Source organism: Hylaeus anthracinus, unplaced genomic scaffold, assembly GCF_026225885.1.
Source record: "Hylaeus anthracinus isolate JK02 unplaced genomic scaffold, UHH_iyHylAnth1.0_haploid 11994, whole genome shotgun sequence".
NCBI classification, from domain to species: Eukaryota; Metazoa; Arthropoda; class Insecta; order Hymenoptera; family Colletidae; genus Hylaeus; species Hylaeus anthracinus.
In genome coordinates this window covers 12,832,143-12,854,098 of record NW_026534341.1, presented here as the reverse complement: position 1 = coordinate 12,854,098, position 21,956 = coordinate 12,832,143, and the positions used below count along the sequence as shown (strand labels likewise).

The 21,956-nt window shown below is 37.8% G+C and overlaps 1 protein-coding gene across 3 annotated transcripts in view; it reads right to left on the bottom strand.

Moving 5' to 3' along the window:
• Positions 1–1,822: 1,822 nt before the first annotated feature.
• LOC128888507 (agrin-like) overlaps positions 1,823–21,956 on the bottom strand; it is a 546,810-nt gene continuing 526,676 nt past the window's right edge. For 2 of the 3 annotated variants that reach the window (XM_054145409.1, XM_054145411.1), the window contains 11 exons: positions 20,318–20,512; positions 19,080–19,253; positions 16,295–16,634; positions 15,358–15,585; positions 14,067–14,671; positions 12,401–12,812; positions 11,745–11,998; positions 11,152–11,245; positions 10,858–10,965; positions 9,967–10,141; positions 1,823–8,702 (listed from right to left, as the gene is read on the bottom strand). In XM_054145409.1, coding sequence (XP_054001384.1) covers positions 8,445–8,702; positions 9,967–10,141; positions 10,858–10,965; positions 11,152–11,245; positions 11,745–11,998; positions 12,401–12,812; positions 14,067–14,671; positions 15,358–15,585; positions 16,295–16,634; positions 19,080–19,253; positions 20,318–20,512 — 2,843 coding nt within the window. In that variant the 3' untranslated portion in view covers positions 1,823–8,444. The remainder of the gene's footprint in view (positions 8,703–9,966; positions 10,142–10,857; positions 10,966–11,151; positions 11,246–11,744; positions 11,999–12,400; positions 12,813–14,066; positions 14,672–15,357; positions 15,586–16,294; positions 16,635–19,079; positions 19,254–20,317; positions 20,513–21,956) is intronic. The other variant, XM_054145410.1, reaches the window with a different exon arrangement.

The following is a 21,956-nucleotide window of genomic DNA, read 5'->3' as shown; positions in this document are numbered from 1 at the left end:
CATTTTCTTTTAATTTACAGAGTAAAATGAATACGACAAAAATAGAGATAAAAACTATAACGATGGTAGTAGGCTACTATTACGGCGAGGATAGGCTTCTAACGACTTTTAGCAACAATTTGATTTCTCTACCCTGGTAGCATTTATGGTTGGCCAACGGTTTCCAATAGTTGGGAATCAATTGGGATATAGTTAGTGCTTTTGTCTACAAATCCCCAAATAAGGTCCTACGTTAAAAGGATTATGACAATTTGTCTACAAATACCCAATGTTGGGCTAACAATTACTATAGTTGGTTACTTAACAAGAAACTTGCAACAATAATACTACGTCGAAGCAACCAAAGCACGTCAACGCTTAAACGTTGTTCTTAGACGTGTGGAAATCTTGTTACAAACAAGAACCTGTTGTTATATGCTGAAATGAGTTCTTTCTATTCTTATTTATGAATAATACTCGTGGTTTTCTATCGTTGGGCCATAGTTGGTCCGCTGAAGTTTTGTTATGTACAGTATATTGAACTTTATTAATTGATTATCCATCAAATTTGTCTACTTTAATTTCAGAAAGCAAAAATGAAAACAAATGAAAAGCTTTGTTGCCGGCACAACGACGGGGCGAGTCTTTCAACTCTTGTTTCTTTTAATTTTTAATCGATGTGATGCTGCGAGGGCACCGTTGTCACCAGACAGTTCATTTTTGTTATCCATTACTTTATTTTATGTTATGCATTGACATTTATAATATAGCACAAATAATGATTGAAAATGACGGGCGTAAAGCTAGTCAAAACCAGTGAATTACGCATATATAAGTCGCAACGCGAGTGTTTTATTTTTCGAGTTAAAGGTGAAATGACTGTTATATGTATATTATGTGCAGTTGCATGGCGTCTTGCAGTCCGTTTGGTGATCCGTTCTAATGTAAAGCAGGTAAGTAGTAATTTAATATGGAAAGCGAAAGATCCGTTTGTACAACAGTAATGCGTTTTGTTTCATTCGTTCTATTTAATATACATTTTTAGTTCGTGTGAATCTTTGTTCCTAACAACGACGGTTATAAAACAAAGAACTGATCGACGAAGGTGACGTTAGGAAGCGACGAGGCACTAATGTAGTTGAACGTGTGAATTTATCACGATTAGACGCGTTTCGTATATAATATTTTTTCTATTTTATTTTTACATAATGTACAAAGTAATTGAATTTGAAGCAACTCAAGATGGCGACAATGGAAGTGTTGGTGTTGTACGATCGGAGTGGCTTACGCTTTTAAAAAGAGAATGCATGTGGCCTCCATATAAATTAATGGCAAAATTTAATAAAGCTTTACAAGGGAGGATAATGCTCGTTAATGAACGTTACACATCAAAAAGTTGAATAAAAGACTAACATTACAAAATTTCAAATAAAATATTTTTTAAATATACAAATTGGTTTTTATTTCAATTTAATTATCCAATTAAAGTATAAATCTCATATGTAAAAGAAATAATTTCCAAAAAACATTCTGAAAGCTGTTTTATTGAAGTGTACTAGAGCCAACTGTCTGCCTACTGTTGGTTTACTGTAACTAGTTAAGAGTTGGGCCTACGGAAAGAAATTTCCCGTTGGTCCTTTATATTGAAAGTGACGTGGGGCCTACATTGGATGTGAGCGTTGGCTCAGTTGAAGAAAAGGGCGACAATCCTAACCGTTGGCCAACCGATGTCACGTCAATGACCCATTAAAATGCCAACAATAATTGCTACTAGGGTACTACTCTTAATCGGCAGAAATGAACGAAGGATCGAAGCGTGCAGGATCGAAGTAAGCACCAGCGGTCAAGATAATCGCATAATTTATATTTGTATATACAGTCACTTTACAACGCGTACTTTTGTTATACAGTGTAGCTCACAAATACTTTAGGTCAGTGAACGGCGAATGGTCGCAGTAAAGACGGTATCAAAGTAAAAAAACTAATTAAGACGATCGCTCTGCTGCGTGGGTGTCCTTCGCACGAAACAAATGACGTTGTACGGGTGTCGTCGTAACGGAAGTCTCAGCAATTCGTTTTCTCATCCCGACTACGCTGGACAATCGCTTCCCTCGCTCAGAAAATTCTGACAGCGAGACGATTCGATCGTCGAGATTTGGATAGAGAAAACATCGATTCTACCATGTTTATCTAGATTGGCAGTAGTTCTCTGGCGCGGATTAAAGTTTCCCATCGATCCACTGCCTTTTTCTCGTCAACCATAATCGAAGCCAGATCAATTGGTCGGCTGTTCCGCGTACGAATCTTTCTGTTTCTCGGTCAGCTGGCGCAGCGGAACGAACGCAAAGCGAAGACGCGAGAAACGGAGCAGTGGGGGGATTAACCTAGTGGTGGGGATAGGTCCTTGACAACTTTCGAGCGGCCAATTAATCTCGCCTCGACTCAAGTGCGTTTTGGACCATTGAACTCTTTCGAGTCTTGATAGGACAGCGCTGCAACTGGCCCTTCCACGATTTCATGCGAGCAAGGGTAACATTTCTACTGATTTATTCCATACCGTTCCTTCGGATACACATGGTACTTCTCATTTTTACGATGACACGAACAGGTGTCGTCACGAGCACGCTTACGTCGACGATCCTTCGCGGAAGGATTGTGGCGGACCGAGCATCGAGACTCTGCGGTCGACAACGAGGACAGGCGTAAACAGTGACGCAAAGTTAACAATACGCGTTTTTGGAACACATTTTTCATCTTTCTTCTTCTGGTTCGCGGTAACGCTTTCGTCGAGAGCGGAGGCTGGGTATCAGACTCGAAGAAAAGTTCGTACCGAGTGTTGCAAAAGTCGACGTTGCGAAAAGAATCACTTGGTAACTTATTTTTATGAAAGACAATGCTAAAAATTGATCACCTTGGACCTGGCTGGCATTGAACATTTTTTTCTGCAGTCGTTTTTCATTGGTATTTTTATTATTGCAATATTGTAACTGCAAAAGGATAAATTCAAACATGCATAATATATTAACCTTCAGATGACCTTGTGAGAAGATACTCTTAAACAGTTAATGAGATTTATATTTAATATACAGTGGCTGTAGAATGTATTCGTACACCGATCAATTTCCCAAAAAACTTTTCTGTGAAATTGTAGTTTCTTAACTTCTTTTTTTATAATCAATGATATTTTACATATTCTCGGAAGTCTCTACGATAGATATAGTTCAAACAACATTTACTAGTTAATATCATTTGTGAAATTAACAAAAAAATGCGAAAAGTGGGTAAAATTATAGAAGCAATTATTATTTGTACAATTCTTATGACGAACCATTTACAGTAGAGTTTGTAACGTAAACATATTAGTTTATTGCTCCGTGCGAATTAGAAAACATCAAATTTCCAGGAAAGTACTTTTAACAGTTGTACGAATACTTATTGCTTCAACATTTTTAACAATTAATTGTTTTTTTCTTGTTAATTTCGCAACTTACATAAATAGCTATTTTTTTTGTAATCTATCTATTCTAGAGATTTCGGAGAATATGTAGAATGTAATTGTTTATAAAAAATAAGTTAATAAATTACAATTTTACACAGTTTTTTTTGGGAAATTGATCGGTGTACGAATACTTTCTACATCCACTGTATCTCTGTTGCTTTTGATGATACGTAGAAGTGTTACAAAATAGAAATGTTTTGTTCGAAGAGTGACGTATTACGATGAATAAAACAACTTTTTTAAGATCATAGTTCCAGAGATTTCAAGGTCATTGATGTATTATTAAATAGAATTCAGTATCTTTACTCTTTTAAGATGGTAACTGATAAAATGACAAATTCAAATATGTATAATATATTGACTTTCAGTTGATCTTTTCAGGTAATTACGCATTTCTGGTAGAAACATATTCAGTAACAATTGTTCGTTGCCAGCCAGGTCCAAAAGTGGCCAATTTCCACCACTGTTCTTTAACGTGTAATATTGCTCTAATAGCGAGTGTCTCTCTTTCGTGAAAATGATGGCATCGTCGCGAAAGCAACGTCGATCATTCGGAACAAATAATTCGTTCCGTTCGGAGCACGTTTAAAAGTGTGAAACCCTTTTCCCCTCCTAAAGAAGCGTCACCATCTTCAAAATTCGTTTCGATATGTTGAATAGCGAGATTTTTTTGACGAATACAAAAAATCACATTTTCAAACGGGAGGATATGTAACGATATTGCTCGCAATTATTCGAATTCTCGCGCGCTACCGACGAGGAACAATTTACATATTAATATAGTCTCGAGATTACAGTTTTCCGAGGACAAAAAACGTTTCTCCGAAGCTTCCTCGGGGGCACCGATCGCAACAAATCGACAGATATGACGAAGATATGATCAGTTCGAGAACATCGCGATTATAATACAAAAGGACTTATCAAAACTTTCGTATAAGCGTGTCTTCGAAATGAACGAACGCAATAGAAACATCGTTTAAAAATATCCAACGGTTCATCGTGGTGGTAAAAGTTGAAGACGTTACCGTGTTCCCTTCGGCTCCATTTTTCTTCCCCCTTTCTCTTTAAACAACAACAACAACAACAACATCAAAGTTTGGTCGGTCGATGATCGTTTCTTCGACGAATCGAGGGAACCACGGAAACGTCCTCGACGTCGAACATTTCCAGACAAAAATGTGGTCGTATATACATACCAATTAACGACAAATTGCGTTGGCTTTTCACGTAAAAAATCATGCGTGTCGAGGATATGTATCGTGTACGCGTTTACGTAAGTTACGTACGTAAGAGTGCGGCTGAAAATAATCTTAGAATTACGTTTTCTGTTCGTCGAGTTACTTACATCTCCACCAAGCGTTTGTACGCGTTCACTTTTACAAAATCGAAAAGATCTGCTCGTCCAGCGTTGCTGGAAAAGTTCGACGATGTCGTGATCCTCGATGGTTGTATGATATAGATCTGGTAATTCGATAGAAAACTTAGGCTTCACGGATAGTCGCTTCGATCGACGGGATTGGTGAGCAAGGGAAGAACACGTTGTCGCGGACATCTTCGTTTCCCGACGAGTGCAGCGATGGGCAAAATTTCATTCGAATAGAAGAATCGAATCACTTATTCGAGCGAATAACTGTCTGGATAAACTTCTGTTTATCCGTCAACGTGAAATACGATTTCGTTTTACAGTTCGGATTTTAATTATTAGACTGCCGATGCTTGCGTAAATGCATATACTATGCAAATATTCAAAATACGTACACTTATATGCAGAATATATGCCAGTATGCAGATTTGTTCATTGTTCGTCGTTTATCGTACAAAGTCATTTGTACGTGTCTATGCGTTACATATATTCTGTATATACAAATATCATACGATACATAATAAAAGAATACATAATATGTTCACATATATTATTATACACGATAAAATAATCTATTATACGTGCACATACAGTACTACTATTATTTTATGCATATTGTACATAATAATTTATTGCATATTTGCATATTTAACGTGGATGAAAAGTACATGCACCTTGCATATTTTATTTCCTTGAATACCTGCGGTCTAATAATTATTATTCAACCTATAAAATAGAAAAGATATTCGTGTTCATTCGTGACTCGTAATCTTTATCTGGATAAATATTTTGCCCGTCTCTGAACACGCGAGAGAGAAAAGAAAAAAAAGAAAAAGAAGAAAGTCGCGGGATTCGATGAACATTTACGATTAATTAGGTCGTCCTGGCATATTCGTTAGGTCCAACGCATGAACGTGCGCGCGGTATACACTAAACGACAATTAATTCGTAGATCAGCGCGTGTCGTTATTTACAAGTGTGTTTATGTACGTGTGTGTCCGTGTAAGTTTTTCATTTTCACGCACGCGTTAGCTTTCATTCAGACATCCCTCGTCGTTGATCATTCGATTGCACACAAGCGGTACGTTATATTATAATAATTATTATTTTTGTTTACGAGAAATCGAATCGTTTCTTGTGCACCGATAATTATTGTTCACCGTGATAGAACATTTTGTTCTGACGCTCTCTTTTGCAATTAATTGTTGGTGACGACGCTAATAGAAATTTCAATTTCAATCTCAAATCATTTATACACCATCATTTATAAAAAAAAAAAGAAAAACAGTGACATCAGAATAAAACATTATTATTATTATTATTAATGGCATTAAACATAATCCTCAATAAGACGAGTGAATAATAATTTAGCAGATTTTCCTACCACTCTTTTTGCTTTTTGAAAATGAATATTCTTTTATGTATTAGAAAATTAAGAAAACTTTAACTAATACATTTTTGTAGCAGGCTATCATTGCAGTCTGCATAGTTCAAGACTTGTGGCAACTGATTAACCCTTTGATTGCGAAGGGCGTATATATATAGTATCGCGAAATATTCATATCGAATATGAAATTTTTATATTCGTTAAATATTTTTTGAAAAGTAAGACGTTCGTTGCAAAAATTGAATTTCAGAAGAAAGGTCTTCCAATTTTTCAATTTTCATCTCTGAAACTAAACATCCTATGAATAAACTGTAAACATAAAAAAGTTTCTTTTTGTCATTCTCTATAAGGTGGTATTCTTTTTAAATTCGATTGTTCGACTGTCGGTTTATTTGCAAGACACCTGCAACGGGATCAGATCATTACGAGATCTCAGGAAAAAGTTATTTCAAGTTTTCAATTTTTATTTTCGAAACTAAACGTCCTGAACTAAACGAATAAACTGTAAATACAAAAAAGTTCCGTCTTATCGTTCCGTATAAGCTGATATTTTTTTTAAATTCACACCTCTACGTCTCTTAGAATTTCCAGAAAAAATCATCCCGCGATCAAAGGCTTAAGAGTCCGATGGTGCGCCTAAGAACGTCGAAGTTACAATTATCGTGACAGAGAAACGATACGACGCCGTTCCCCCGCCTTAACGTACCTCCGTTCTCTTCAATTCCAGTCCATTTACATTTGAATCGTACGCGGCATTCCGTGAACCCTGTATCAAGAAGAGATTTGCAAGATATCCGCTGGATAATGTATTCGTGTCGAGTGAGCGCGGATTGTCGAACGGAAGCGAAGTGTCTTCGAGGCCTGGTGCCGTCCTCGATTTGCCTTTTGTTCTAGGATTGAAATGCAACAGGACATCGTTGAACGATAGGTTCGCCTTACGTAGAATTTAACCGCGGTGTCCATTACATGGAATGTAATCTGCATAGTGGTATGTATAATATTCTATATTTATATTTATTTATATATTTATATATATATGTATAATAGATCTATTCCCTTGCGCATTTGTAAAAAGCCTTGCCTGCCTAGAAACAACGTTGTACGGTATATCTGTTCCGTATGATCCTGTACGTGTCTTGTTATGTGTGTATGTGCGTGTTTTCGTGTTCTTTATTCCGTGTTTTTTTTTTATTTTGTTTTTCTCTACTGGCATAAATCAACAAGTCCTTTAAAATACATTCCTCTATTCTGATAATCCACGATCGTTAAATCTCTCTACCGAAACACTCAAACATAACACCGATTTATCGTTTCGCTTTTGTTTTTTTTTTATTTTTCTCTTCTTGCTATGTCTCCCGCGGTAGCCCGCACTTCGTTCCGCACGTCCATTGATCTCTCGATCTTTTGTTCATTCTTTTTTTTTTAAGTCAGTCTTGGCATCGTAAAACATTTGTAGGTGCTTCGATATATTAACTTACAGAGTAACGACTAACGATTATCGATAAGTCCCCTCCCCCCCCCCCCACCCCTCCCGTGACGCGTCTCAATCCGCAACCCCCTAACCACCGGAACCCCAGGCATGTTCGTTCCTCTCGTCACTCCTCGCGTCGATATTACAACGTACCCCCCTTCCCCCCTCTGTTATACGTATACGCTTTAAATTGATACATACATACATCATATATACTCATATGTATATTAATCTCGTCACCTTAAAAATATATTATTGTCCTTCGATGAGAACGTAGCATTGAACGCGACGCTTCCTTCTAACTTATGCCTCCTTCACACTTCGTTACGACCCGTTCGACGAACTTAGGCTCTCTGTCTTTACGCTATTCAAACGAAAATAAATATAGGAGTTTAGCCGGCTACATCGTTGGATCCGTGGCGCGATCGTCGATTCTCCCCTCAAAGAGTTCCTTAGTATCGGCTTTGGCAGGAATCGCGTGTCTCATTGTCGGGTTATCGGGTCCACTTTCCATTCGCCGGTCCCGCTTCCGGTCCCCACGATTCGTTCGAGGCCGATGGCTCGTGCGGCTGATCGCGGTTTCCTACCCTCGGAAACGAACACTTTCCGAAGGACTTCCCCTCGCGTTTTTTCGGATTTCGTTTTTAGGCTGATGCTAACTCGTCGCGGACAAAGGCGTCGTCCATTCGACGAGCACGGCCGGAGGCGACGTCACGTTGACGATCGTCGTTTCCGGGGTTCGTTATCATACGTCGTTGTCGTGACATTGCTCGATCTTCCGCCTCGCTAGCTGAAGCCGTCGTTTGTCCACCACGAAGTCCGTCACGCAGCCCTTGATGCCGCGGTGGCCCGGCTTCCCGCCTACGAACAGCTTGCCGTTCGTTGTCAGCAGGCTGGTCTCCGTCGATATCTTCACGGGCGGGAAGTCGTCGATCTGTATCGTCGACGCTCTTCTTCTTCTCGATGCTCTGATGAGGTGGAACATGCCGTCGTCCACTCGTTCCTGAAACGTGATCTCGATGTTTCAGTAGGGACACTACATAGCGACACTACGAGCGGTAAAGACGGTAAGTAAGATGGTATCAGAGGATGCAAAGCACAAGATGATAAGGTTTCAAATATATTTGTTTTCGAAATTATTTCTGTGACTTTCCGTAGTAAACTTTGAATTTACTTATAAAGGGAAACTGTACACGGACTGTCTAAAAAGAAAGCGAATTTTTGCTATAAAAAGAAAAAAGTACAAGTAAAGTTTTTACACGCACGTTTATTTACTCAAGATAATCTCCCTCTGCGTCAATACAGCGTGTAGACCGCGTAATTAACATTTCGAAGGACCTTTGCAGCTCCTGTTTTGGTTTAGTACCGCGGTTACAGCGGCCTGAATCTCCGAAATATTGCTATAACGTGCCCCTTTCATTGGAATTGGCATTGTTACCTTGGATCATTCACCCTACTCGCCTGATCTGTCTCCCTGCGATTATTTTCTTTTCCCAAAATTGAAACTTCCAATGAAAGGGAACATTATAGCAACATTTTGGAGATTCAGGCCGCTGTAACCGCCGTATTAAACGGGCTACCAAAACAGGAGCCGCAAAGGTTTATTCCTTCGAAATGTTAATTACGCAGTCTACATGCTGTATTGACGCAGAGGGAAATTATTTTGAATAAATAAACGGATGTGGAAAAACTTTACTTGTACCCTTTTCTTTTAATAGAAAAAGTTCGGTTTCTTTTTAGACAGACCGTGTATATATTAGTTGGGAAACTAAATGGCGAAACAATCTGCGTAGTTCGTTATTAATTGACGTAGAAAAATTAACGGTTAAATATTTGTTCTTAAACTACAGTTACAGATGATCGAATATAAAAACATAGAATTAATTTCAGCACCTAATAAGATTGTACGTTAAGAGTAATACATTAGGAATAATACATTGTCTAGTGTATTGTTAGTTATAATACATTACAAATTCGATATCTTAAATAAATAAAATTTACATTCCTGTTAAACAAAACGCACGTTCTAACGTATTACACAACAAAAAATGTATAAACTGAATTATGGTCGGGTGTGCATTGTAATAATGAATAAAGTACTATAGTGTCCGAATATTAATACGAGTCACTGTAAATTGATTCTTCTCATCATTCTGCATATAATATAAAAGCTATGGAGATGGTTTAGTAGAAGATTGATTAAATAATGACCACAGGTAAGAGAGGAAGAATTTGGGGCATGGAAATTTCCAAATGTAAATACAAACCTTGCTCCTCAAGGATATCTGTTCGTTCCTGCTCTTGTGTGTAAGGACCACCTGTCCATCGTGCAACGACAGCATAAGGTGTTCGACTTTTCCTCTTCCGATCCAGGCAATGAGACCCTCCGAGTGGGTCGTTCTCAGTCTCAGCTCGAACTTGTTCGACTGTTGACCTCTTCTCCTAAAATATCGTTTCCTTCAGTTGCTATTTGGTACACGAATCTTTCAACATTGATCTACAGTGCCATGGAACCAGGACATTACACAAACAGGCAAGCATGACACCCAAAGAGAAAAGTAAAAGTATTGCATGTCTACTATCCCCTTCGAACCTGCTTCCTTCACGACCATTCAAGCTTTCGCTTTAAGGTTAACGCTTTAACGACCGGTAGCCTCTTAATATGCTTTTCGCTAGAACAATCAAAACTTTGTTTTCTAATATTGAGATAACATTTAATGCTCCCATAAGTATATAAATATTAATCGAAAATCGATTCTAATAGATACAAAAGAAATATACATGTCGAATCGAGTAAACTCCTCCTTTTCGAAGTCGGTTAAAAATAAGGATTGAATAGTACGAATGTTGTAGAAATGAAGAGTATTATTGAATTTAATTGTCCAATCGCTACTGGTTGGTAAAGAGTTGATACTCAAACAACACAGACGATAATCATTCAACGAAATGAATTAGTTGAACTCGAATGAAATGTCCTCGATGAACCACTTTTAGGTAACATCGTCCTTGGAGGTTTGACTGGCCAGGTCCGAAGGGTTCGTCGCTGAAATTTTCTATTGAAAGAGAATAGGGATCATTCGCGTGATGATACATGGACACAAGGAAGACGATAGCTCCCTCAAACGAGTACACCACAGCCATTCTTCCTAGAAACTTACTCCGTGTAATCGTAACTCTCGTAATCGTAGTCGACGTCCTCCTCCACGTCGTAGTCGGAGTAGGGCTCCTCAGAGTACTCGCCGAGGGTAGTGTTAGTCGAGTTAGTACTAGTTGGTGTTACATAATCAGAAGGTTAGTGATACTTTGTTCGTAAGGATTCTAGTCAGTCTACCGTTACTAATATTATTGGACAGCCTAACTTGGTGCCCCTAATTGAGGAATACCTCAAGAGGTGTGCTGCAGTGATCTAAGAATATATGACGGGACTGTTTCGAATTGTCTGATCGGTTTACCTTCTCCCGTTGCGGTGTCGGAACTGTAGGAAGTTGTCGCCTTTGAAGCGTACCGGTCTCTCGACTATCTCCGGGGATACGTCGTAACCCATGACTAGAAATACAGAAGAAAATCATGGTCTTCGTTTCTTAATTGTTGAAGAGGCACACCGACCTTAATCTTATGTATTTATTGAAAAAAGAGAATAGATAGAATCAATTAAAAAAAAAAAAAATGTGTCTATGTCAGACTATGCAGATCAGTTTTTTGGAGAGTATGTGACTCGGATAGTGTCGTTTAGAGATAAACAATAAACTAATTTCTCTCAAACTCACTAATTCTAGAGATTTATATCTAAAAGTTTGCCATACATTTTTTAAATGCGTATTTCTCGATAAATGCAGAAAAAAATCAATTTCCAAACAAAATTTTGGAATATAATATCCCCTTGAAGTTAGCAGCCTTCAGTAGATTTATGAAGATGTTTTATGATGTTGTATGACTTTGTGTAATACAAAGTAATACTACTACTAATAGTAGTATAATACTAATGTGTAATACAAACATGTTATCAGACCTATATTAATTTATTAGAAGTCGTGGTAGAACTTACAATACTCGCAGTGAAGGCCATTGTAGCCACTAGCACACTTGCACAGATAGCTGTTGAGAAGAGGTAAACACACTCCACCGTTATGGCAAGGATTCTCGTTGCTTGGACATGGTAGACCATCGTATATGTCTGTGTTATGCTGCGTGATGTTCACCGCCAAATTTTGATATGTTTTCCCGTTCACCATTAACCTTTGCACGGCGCCTACTAATCCAGTCCAGGCCCCAGCTAGACGATGAACTTCTCGCCAATGTCTGCGAACAGTGAAGAGAAATTATATTACTCCATGAATAATCATTACAAAGTGATTTAATTACATTTTAATTTGTGATTCAGAGGTCTCAGTTAATTAAATTCGAAAAAAGAAAATGAAATTAAAATGTGATAAAATGGTGGACAGATATTATGTAAAGGTTTCAAATAGACAGTAATCATCAGTGATGAATATGTTATCATTTATGAAATCATAACAATTCAATTGGATTCGTAATTATAGTAATTAGCAATTGAAGTATTTGAAAAGTTTGAATTATATAATTAAGTTGCAGGGCAATGAAATGATTACTACGTAATTAGTCTAGACGGTCAAGTGGTAACCTCAATTAATACTAGAAGTCTAGTTTCAATGGAAATCATTAACTTATTCTAAAACGTACTTAACGCCACCGACGTAAAGCGGCATTTCCAAATTCAGTTCTGTCAAAGGGCTTCCAGATAATCCTCTGGCAACCGTTCCGTCATCCAATTGGAGGACACCTTCTCTGCCGAGTCTGCTGATTCGTACGCAGTGCCACGTGTCAGGCGTGACAGGGTCCGGGGAAGTGATATTGGCGATGCCACTTCCGAGATTGAATCTGAATTCTAATCTGCCGTGGACCAGGTTCAAACTAATGAAATCGCCGCGGCCGTTGTTCAGTTGGCCATTGTACAGCAGCAAACCGTCGCTAGCATGTGTGAGGAACCACAGCTCAATGGAGAACGCTTTCGCCACCCCTTCTAGACACGGAAGTTCAAGGAAACCGTCCCCAGTCATCTCGGGTATCAGCAGCTCCGTTAGTTCGGCATCCACTGTGAACAATCGAAGGTGTTCGATGATGAATTTACGTGTACAAGAAGCTGTATACTAGGTTTCATCGAAGTCGAATCACTTTTCACATTTTGGTCTGCTACATTGGATATACGTCATTTTGAATTTTTAAATTGTGAGTTCAGATTTGGACTCAGTGACCCCCAAAACCCCTGTATACCAAGTTTCATGCAAATCAAATTACTTTTTGCATTTTGGTCCGTCATATTGGATGCGCCATTTTGAATTTTTAAATTGTGAGTTCAGATTTAGACTCAGCGATCTCCAAAATCCCTGTATATCAAGTTTCACTTAATTAGAATTTGTCCTCCCGCAATAGAGCCGGCATTTTGAATTTCTAGATTCAAAGTTCAGATTTGAATTTAGCGACCCCAAAAACTGTTGGATACCAAATTTCATTAAAATCGCTCGAAAGGAACAATAGATAAATTTGAATCTCTTGTAAAGTACACAAAGGGGTTTTCCACTCAGGAAATACTACAATGTTTACTACTACTTCTAAGAACTCAAGTGGTGTTCCTTCCAGGAATTACTACTATCATGTTTACTATTATTTCTTGGAATTGCATCACCCTTGCAAGGACGTTGTAAGCCACTGATCAATCAATCTATATACATATTACTATTAAAGTGCCCATAATTCGGTGTAGAATCGTCCGATTCGATTCAAACAAAATACAAATTGAAGGGCGGCATTTATACTATTTAATAAACTGAAAATTATCATTCTTAAATACTCTCAAACAATTGTTTTATTTTGTTTATAATTAATTGCATTTGAAGTGTCGTAACTCTGCGTGAAATAGTTCGATTTGATTCAAATAAAATTCAAATTAAAGAGAGAAATTTCTATTACCTAATAGGCAGTATTTAGCATTCTTAGATACTCTCAAACAATTGTTTTTTGTGCATTTTTCAAAACATACAGATCGTCCCACGTAACATTTTTCACGATTTCTCAAGTACTTGCGATACTCTGATAAAAAATGTTTCAAATCAAAATCGATCAGTTTTCGATTCACTATACGTTGCAATAAAGAAAAGCTCTGAAAATTGTTAAGATCAATAATTATCGATATGACCTTCGTTTGTTTAAATAATTGTATTTTTGACTCAACAATGTCATAATTCCTATCAAGCCGAATTCAACGACATAGTATACCACGAACTTCGAATAACTTTAAAGTCAGAGAAATAAAAATTTCAACAAATAATATAGTCATAATTCCACTCACAAATCTCGCAGTGTTCCCCAGTCCTGCCTGGTGGACACTTGCAGACGTAACCGCCTTGAGGAAGGATATCGCAAGTGGCTCCGTGTTGGCAGGGTTCACCAATGCACGGATCCAAGGACTCCTGGCAGTTTCTGCCAGTGAACTGTGGTGGACAGATGCATCTGTAATCTGGAGGATCGTATTTCTCCACGGCGTAGTTTCCATGCTCGTAATTATTGTCGTAAATGACATCTTCATCGTAATCGCACGTGGCCCCCGCGCAACGTTTCTTCGCGCTCTTCTTCGGCCGTCGTTGATCGATCGCGGTGCAATGGGATCCTTTGCATCGAACGATGTTCATGCCAGTCTTGTTCCTGTTCTTGCCACGTTTTTGCATTCGTCTGCATTCACGACCGTCGCAGAGGTCCTCCTCGAAGATCGGTTGGCAGGTCGCGCCATTTTGACAGGGCAGATTGGCGCAAGCGTTTTCCCCGCATTCTTTCACGCGGTACGTCTCTAGGATGTCTTTGTCGTGGCCGACGTGGAGGTCGACGAAGTTTCGATTGATCTTCAGTTTACGGATGCAACCGAGGAATCCGTGATTGGTGCCGATGTTATCATACACCCTGGAAAGAGGAGAGTGAAATACAATTGGATGTAGAAGTAAGGGAATATTTTTTTTCTAGGTCAAGAAGTACATCTTTTTCTTGATATTGTTGCGGCGGGATGAAGATGCCGTAATATTGCGAAGTTACATCGTCGCGGCAGCGTGAAGATACTGCGACGATATGAAGTGCGATCTGAAGAGCGAGTGGAAACGGATCGTCGGGATGTTCCCGTTATCAAGAGAATCGGCAACTTTTGAATTGGCAGAACGTCGCTAGACTTGTGTCGAACAGACGTGTTTACTGATTGAGCTCCTGTTATTGTTAATAAACGTTCTGAGTTCTTGTTCTTTTATAAAAGACGTGTTGATTATTAAAAATGTCTACTCCTCGATGTGCCACCCCCCCCCCCCCCTCCCGGCGTAACAATATACTTGTTGCTCAAGATCATCGAATATTTGTACCAAATTATATTAAACGAGTTTAAAAATCGGTAAATTGTAACCGTTTATATCATGAAGCATTTAGGTTGATCGAAACTACGAAACTTGAGAAGATGACCCTCTTATTTAAAATAGATTTTTTACTTTTATATTCTAAAATTTAATACAATTACGTGAATTATTTTAGCTGCAAAAAGATCGTGAGAAGTGCCTCGAAACTGGCCAAAAAAGGAGTACCCTTTTAAAAATAAAAAAGATAATTACTTGGTGTAATTCGTTGGCATATTCCCGATGTACGTGTTCTGGTTCAGGTCCAACGACTTCAGCATCCCCTGACTTTGACCAGCCACATCGTCGCCGTCGTTGAAAATTAAAACACCGTCCTTGTGGTACCTCTTCGCTGCGACGCGATGGAACGTTTTCATAGTAACTCTCTCGGAGGAGGTCAGAATCACTGGGCCATTACCCAAGTTGTAGCGAAATTGTACGAATCTGTAAAAGGAATCGTAGATGGAACATCCGACGCGACGAAAAAGGAGTGTGAAGCTTTTAAATTCGCCAATCGATGAATTAAATTTGCACTTGAATCGATCACGCTTACTTGCCTACTAGTGTATTTACACTATATGTTTTATTTAATTTTTTTATTCAAAGGATTTACGATTACAAAAAAAATCTGAGAATCTAAAATAGGAATACAATGACTTACAAGATAATTAGTATTGTTCAGGATTTCTAAAGGATGGTCACTAAGCAAATATTTTACTTTAAGATATAAATGCTACAGTTTAGACCTTTGTATCTTTATATCCTATGTTTCAGGCGTTTCAAATAGTGTCCTTGACAAATATTCTTTTCTTTAACACTTCAACTATCGTATTTAGAACAATCCCAGTAGAATAAACACAGTAATTCTTATAAATATTCTCCTGGTAGATAAAGTGTTAAAATGAATCAGTTATATTCAAGTGACCTGCTTTATGTGTCACAGCTTATATACGCACTTCTTAATGACACTTTCATCCGAACATCAGGTACGTAAATTATACGTAGCGAACAACAAATATTAGAGAAGCAAAAATCATAACATTTTTCAAATGGGGAAATAATTAATTCCCAAACTATGTAATTTATCGCGATATATACAGCGATGGCTAATTCCGGGTCTTCGTTGACATTTGGCAGTATAATAGGTACCAACCCGTCGACGATGGCTAACGAGACGAAATCTCCGGTCCCGTCGCTCTTCTGTTGGTTGTAAAGTATAATCCCATTGTCGGCGTATGTCTTGAACTCGACCTCGATGCTAAACCTGTGGTAAGCTTTCAATCTGTTCATCCTTACGTAGCTCTTGCCATCGAACGACGGCACATCGTAATCCCTTTTGTTGATCTCCTCGTCGCATAATAGACCGGTGTAATTCGGCCGACAAATGCAAACGAACGTGGCGCTGGGCAGGTCGATGCACGTCGATGTCGCGTGGCAGGGATACGACAGGCAGGCACGAAATTCTTCGGTCGGTGTCACTGGCACGTAATTAGCTGGAAACAGGTTAATCAGATTCGTTCGTCGTCCTTCGAAAGATGCCAAAAAGAGGGAACGTCTGCGAGTCAAAGGGGAGACTGTTCTCGAGATCGATACGTTGGGATTGCTTGCTTATTCGAATGCGTAAGACTACGGTTACTATGAATGCGAATTCGGACGAAAATGTGTTTGGACGAGTTCTGACGAATTCGTTCAAATAAACAAACGTCTGTTTTTCAATGATAGTGTTTACACTAGTAACGATACACATGTCAGAACATTCACGATGTCGTAAGAACTAATTGAGCGTTCAAATAAATTTGATTTTTTCGTTCGACCTGCGTATATTTTGGGTGTTTTTGTGCGTTGAAATTCGAGTGATAAATAAACGAATAACGATAAATTGATAAGTCTTGTGTACGAGAACAGGTGTTTGTGGGATATAAGAGACAAAAATTATCATAACAGAGATATTTCTCGGCAAAAGTGGGAGAAAGTTGCTACAGAACTCAACACTAGCAGTAAATACAATTTTTTATTTTGATTTGAGGTTTACATTAATTAAATAAACAATTAGAAATAATATTTACAATTTTACATTACAATTTACATTAATATTTGCATTACAACGGAATTTTAAAAAAATGGAATTTTATCTTTGGTAGTGTAAAAACTCTTATTGAAAAACAGGCGTTTGTTTAATTGGACGAATTCGTCAGAACTCGTCCGAACACATTTTCGTCAGAACTCGTCCGAACACATTTTCGTCAGAACTCGCATCCATAGTAACCGTAGTAGACCGCCTTGTTCTGATGAGGGTTTCGGACGGACTCGTCTAAACACAATTTCGTCCGAATTCGCATCCATAGTAACCGTATTATGCACCATTGGAAAGTATTTTTACCTCTTGAGGGTATTGATAGTTCTGGTATACATTAGATGTAGAATGTATTCGTACACCGATCAATTTCCCAAACCACTTTTGTGTGAAATTGTAGTTTCTTAACTTCTTTTTTTATAATTAATGATATTTTACATATTCTCGGAAGTCTCTACGATAGATATAGTTCAAACAACATTCACTAGTTAATATAATTTGTGAAATTAACAAAAAAATGCGAAAAGTGGGTAAAAGTATAGAAGCAATAAGTATTTTTACGATTTTTATGACGAACCATTTACAGTAGAGTTTATACCATAAACACATTAGCTTATTGCTTCGTACGAATTAGAAAACATCAAATTTCCAGTAAAGCACTTTTAAAAAAGGCTCCAATAGAGGAATGAAAAAAGATCCCACTTCAAATAACTAATAATGTAGTTAATTTAATTGTTAGAAAAGTTACAATAATTATAAAATCAAAAGGAAATCCCACGAAGGAAGTATTATATACTTATAAATTAATGTAAATTTCTTTCTTTTTTTTTAAACAAGTTTTAAAAATTAAATAGTTGTGCAAATACTTATTGCTTCAATATTTCTATCGGTTAATTGTTTTTTTCTCGTTAATTTCGCAACTTATATAAATAGCTATATTTTTTGTAATCTATCTATTCTAGAGATTTCAAAGAATATGTAGAATGTCGTTGTTTATAAAAAATAAGTTAATAAATTACAATTTTACACAGTGTTTTTGGAAATTGATCGGTGTACGAATTCTACATCCAGTGTAGGTCAGAAACAAATTTAGATATGAGGAGTATCCAGGAAGAAAATTTCGATGATTAGTGGATGCTGGGAATAAAATTAATGCGTCGCAGGAATAATATGTTATTTAGTAAATTGTTGAAGAATGGCAGAGGCTGAGAATGTATGTGTTTCTATGGACGTAGAGTGAAGGTTTTATAAAACGCACTCGTCTTTGATACTATTTCACAGCGTCATATGTGTAAATGATTCTAAAGGTTAAGAATATCGGTGTCCTATATTTAGAAGACACTGTATGCCATAGGAAAATGTTAAGAAATAGTCAATTTTGAGATAGCTAGAGCACTAAAATTATTCGTCAGGTATCGAGAAATTATACACTCACAATTATTTATTGTCAATACCATAGGGAAAGTTATAAAAAGGAAGCTGACGAAGTAGAGCATGTGTACATGGCAAATAATTGTTATCATTGACTTCAGATGGTCGTAACTTCGAAACAAATGCATGAAATATACAAATTTAAACGCTATTTTGTAGATAATAGTCTGTGTTTATATTTCATATAGAAAAACTCGTCTAAATATTATTTAGCACAGGTAGGGAATATTCAGAGCTCGATAGATAAGATAAAATAGAATGGATAGAGAATTTGTTTATATTACCTAGGTATTATATAATCAAATTAGTGTTGTACTCGTTTTTGGATTTTTGAATTCAAATATTGAAGTTGTTGACGAACAGCAATACTTCGTCTCCAGATAAGAAAGCAATAACCTTCCAGGTAAGGAAATAATAATATTAAATTGTTTACCGAAGCATTCCTGCGTGTCGCTGTTTTCAGCGTATCCCTCTGAGCAGATGCAGCCTCCGTTGGAGCACTCGCTGTTCGGTATGGTGCAATCCTTGTCGTCGGTGCATAGGTCACCGAGCAACGGGGTGACCACGCGAATCGTCGCTGGAGTCGGTCGGTACGCAGCAGCCACACCTGGAAAACGATATCACGTGTGTGGGTGTCTATGTCCACCGGGCTTGTTTCCATTCCTGCTTCGTTGGGGAACAACCGTTCCGACCGAACGCCGTTCGAAACGATATCGATCCGATTGTCGAACCTCTAGCTGATCCAGAATTAACCGCAAAGCGGATTTAGAGTGCACGGTTCAAAGCGGCACACATGAACACATACACGCTGTTCGTTATCGTGATCCGTCGTTATTTCGAACAATTAATTGCGCCGCGTTGAAAATGTTATCGTCAACGAATTAACGAAGCACCGGTTATTAGAGAAGCCAACGATTTCAATGAAACGCGTCCTGTGTTTATCCCGCAGATTCTAATCGTTCGCGCGTACGCGCGAGCTTCGAATGGAAAATTATGCTTTCTCGCTTCTGTTATTTTTATTTAAACGGAATGGCCGAGCCTCGGAATTTTTATGGTTGATCTGAATTGAGTTTTACAGCTTCGGGAAATGGACGATTTTTTGAAATTTACAAGGTTTATCGTTCGATGTTTTCGAAAAATTGATGATAGCAGACATTTAGTGGATACTTCGTCATTTTTAGGAATAAGAGAAATATAAATCGTATTTCTAGTTTGAAGTTACTATTAACATGAGATACGATATAAGACTGTATATCTCAAACTATGTAATAAATATGTTAAATATGTATGCATATATATATATTGAACATGGTACAAGGATTATGGACAAGCGGTGGTTCAAACCCATTTTCTGTTACTAATAAAGAAAAAGTTCCAAGTTTCAAGATATGAAACCATTAATTAAATTGAAATAAATTATCCTTATTCATGCTTCAATCAAGCTTTGTTCACAAAAAAATATATATTAAAAACAGGTAGACGTCCAACAAGACCACGTAAAAGTGTATAAATATTTATAAAAAAAAAGGTAAATATAGGTGAGGATTATTTCCTAGTTTCGTTCAGATAAACGTCGTTGTATCTACTGAAATCATTCAACCATAGAATATTGGACGAAACGAGTGTAAATTGAAAGAGTAAAATGGAAACAGGGGCTGTTTGTTTTTTTACCGTGCTTTAAATTGTCTCTGTCGATCGTGATGGTTTCTTGATTTGCTCGGTGAGTGTAATAATACCGTGGATCCGGTTCTGGCACCAACAGATGCCTGGTAGATTTCGATAACGGAGAAATGGCGGCCGCTGGCTGGGTGTATTGCACCGCCGTGTACCTTTTAACGGGTAAGTCCGTGTTCACCATGGGGTCGTCTGAAAATTTCATGAATTTCCGACATTCTGCAGTCATTCGAAAATGTAACGATAAGAATTGAAACGTGGTTACGGCTTTAAAACTATTCGAACGACGAGTTTCAACGGAGGTACGTTCTAAACGAGCAATGAATCATAATGTTCAGTATGGAAATGAAGTCTCTTTATACAGGAAAAATATCCTATCAGAATAATTAGGAAGTATTGAAAATTAAACAAACTGGACACATTGCAAGCTTCAGATATCAATTTTTTGTTATTTTGTCACATTTGGAACATTCACTCCAAATTTCAATTCCTTCAGTCAACTAGAATTCGAGATACAATGGGCAATCACTTGAAAAATTACGGTATTACGATTAGAGGTCTCTAACGTCCTCAATCTGCCAAATGCAGCAAAATTTTTTAGCAGATAAGTCTTTGTTACGGCGTGAGCAAAATAGCTGGTTGTATTTGAAAGAATGTCTTTCTGGTATGCTCACTTCGAATGTGAACGTTAATGACAACCGAATTAATTAAACTACCGAGGTAGCAGAACTGTAATGAGTGTTTAACAATTTTAACAAATAACTTTAACTTTATTTAAGAACTTGGTAAATGCAGAAGGTTTCTACAAGTTAATTGAATTAGTGATGGTTCGTGAGAATCTGCTCTTCTCTTTTGGGGTGACAATTGAAGATACCTCGGTGTATCTCTCTTACTTTCACTTGTCACTCCTACATTTTCAAAATGCACCCTGATTGGTACTTGGTTTAGAAACAAGGCCCAATCAGGGTACCTAGAGTCTCACACCACCCTCGTAGGTACGCCTTCTCTGGCGGTCCTGGAGGCAAGGGTGGGTGGTTACTTGGTGTCTCGCGGAAGGCCACTGCCACTCATGGGTTTTTCCAAGATTACGACACGGACAGCTGCTGAGGATCGGAACCACGCGAAATTCTAAAGACCTCATCGACGGTCGCAACTATTAGGTTGTCCCGAAAATTTCTTTCACGAATTGCACTCCATTATTTTATGTGGTCGTGTTTATATAAATAGACAATCTAATTTCATAGATATTCATGTTGTAACAGTAATGGAGCAAAATGAATCGTGCACAATTCAATAATGTAACATAAAACATAAACTATTGTGCACGTATTACTTATTAATAAAGCGAAAGAAACTTTTGGGACAACCTAATAGATTGATATTGACGGCAATATCAGCATAAACTGAAAAACAGCCTAGCTTCGCGAGCATGTTATAAACTATTGTTGGCCTTCCGTTTAGTGTTTTATGTCGCTCGAAAGGTTGAGACTCGATGGCAATTCTAACTGTACATATGTATAGAAAGGCAAAATGTTAGAACCAATATTTTCGAAGTAACAGTCTTAAAAATCTACACTTTAAGAACCTGCTCTACCAAAAATCGACGTAGTAATTCGATAAGCAACCATGTCTATAG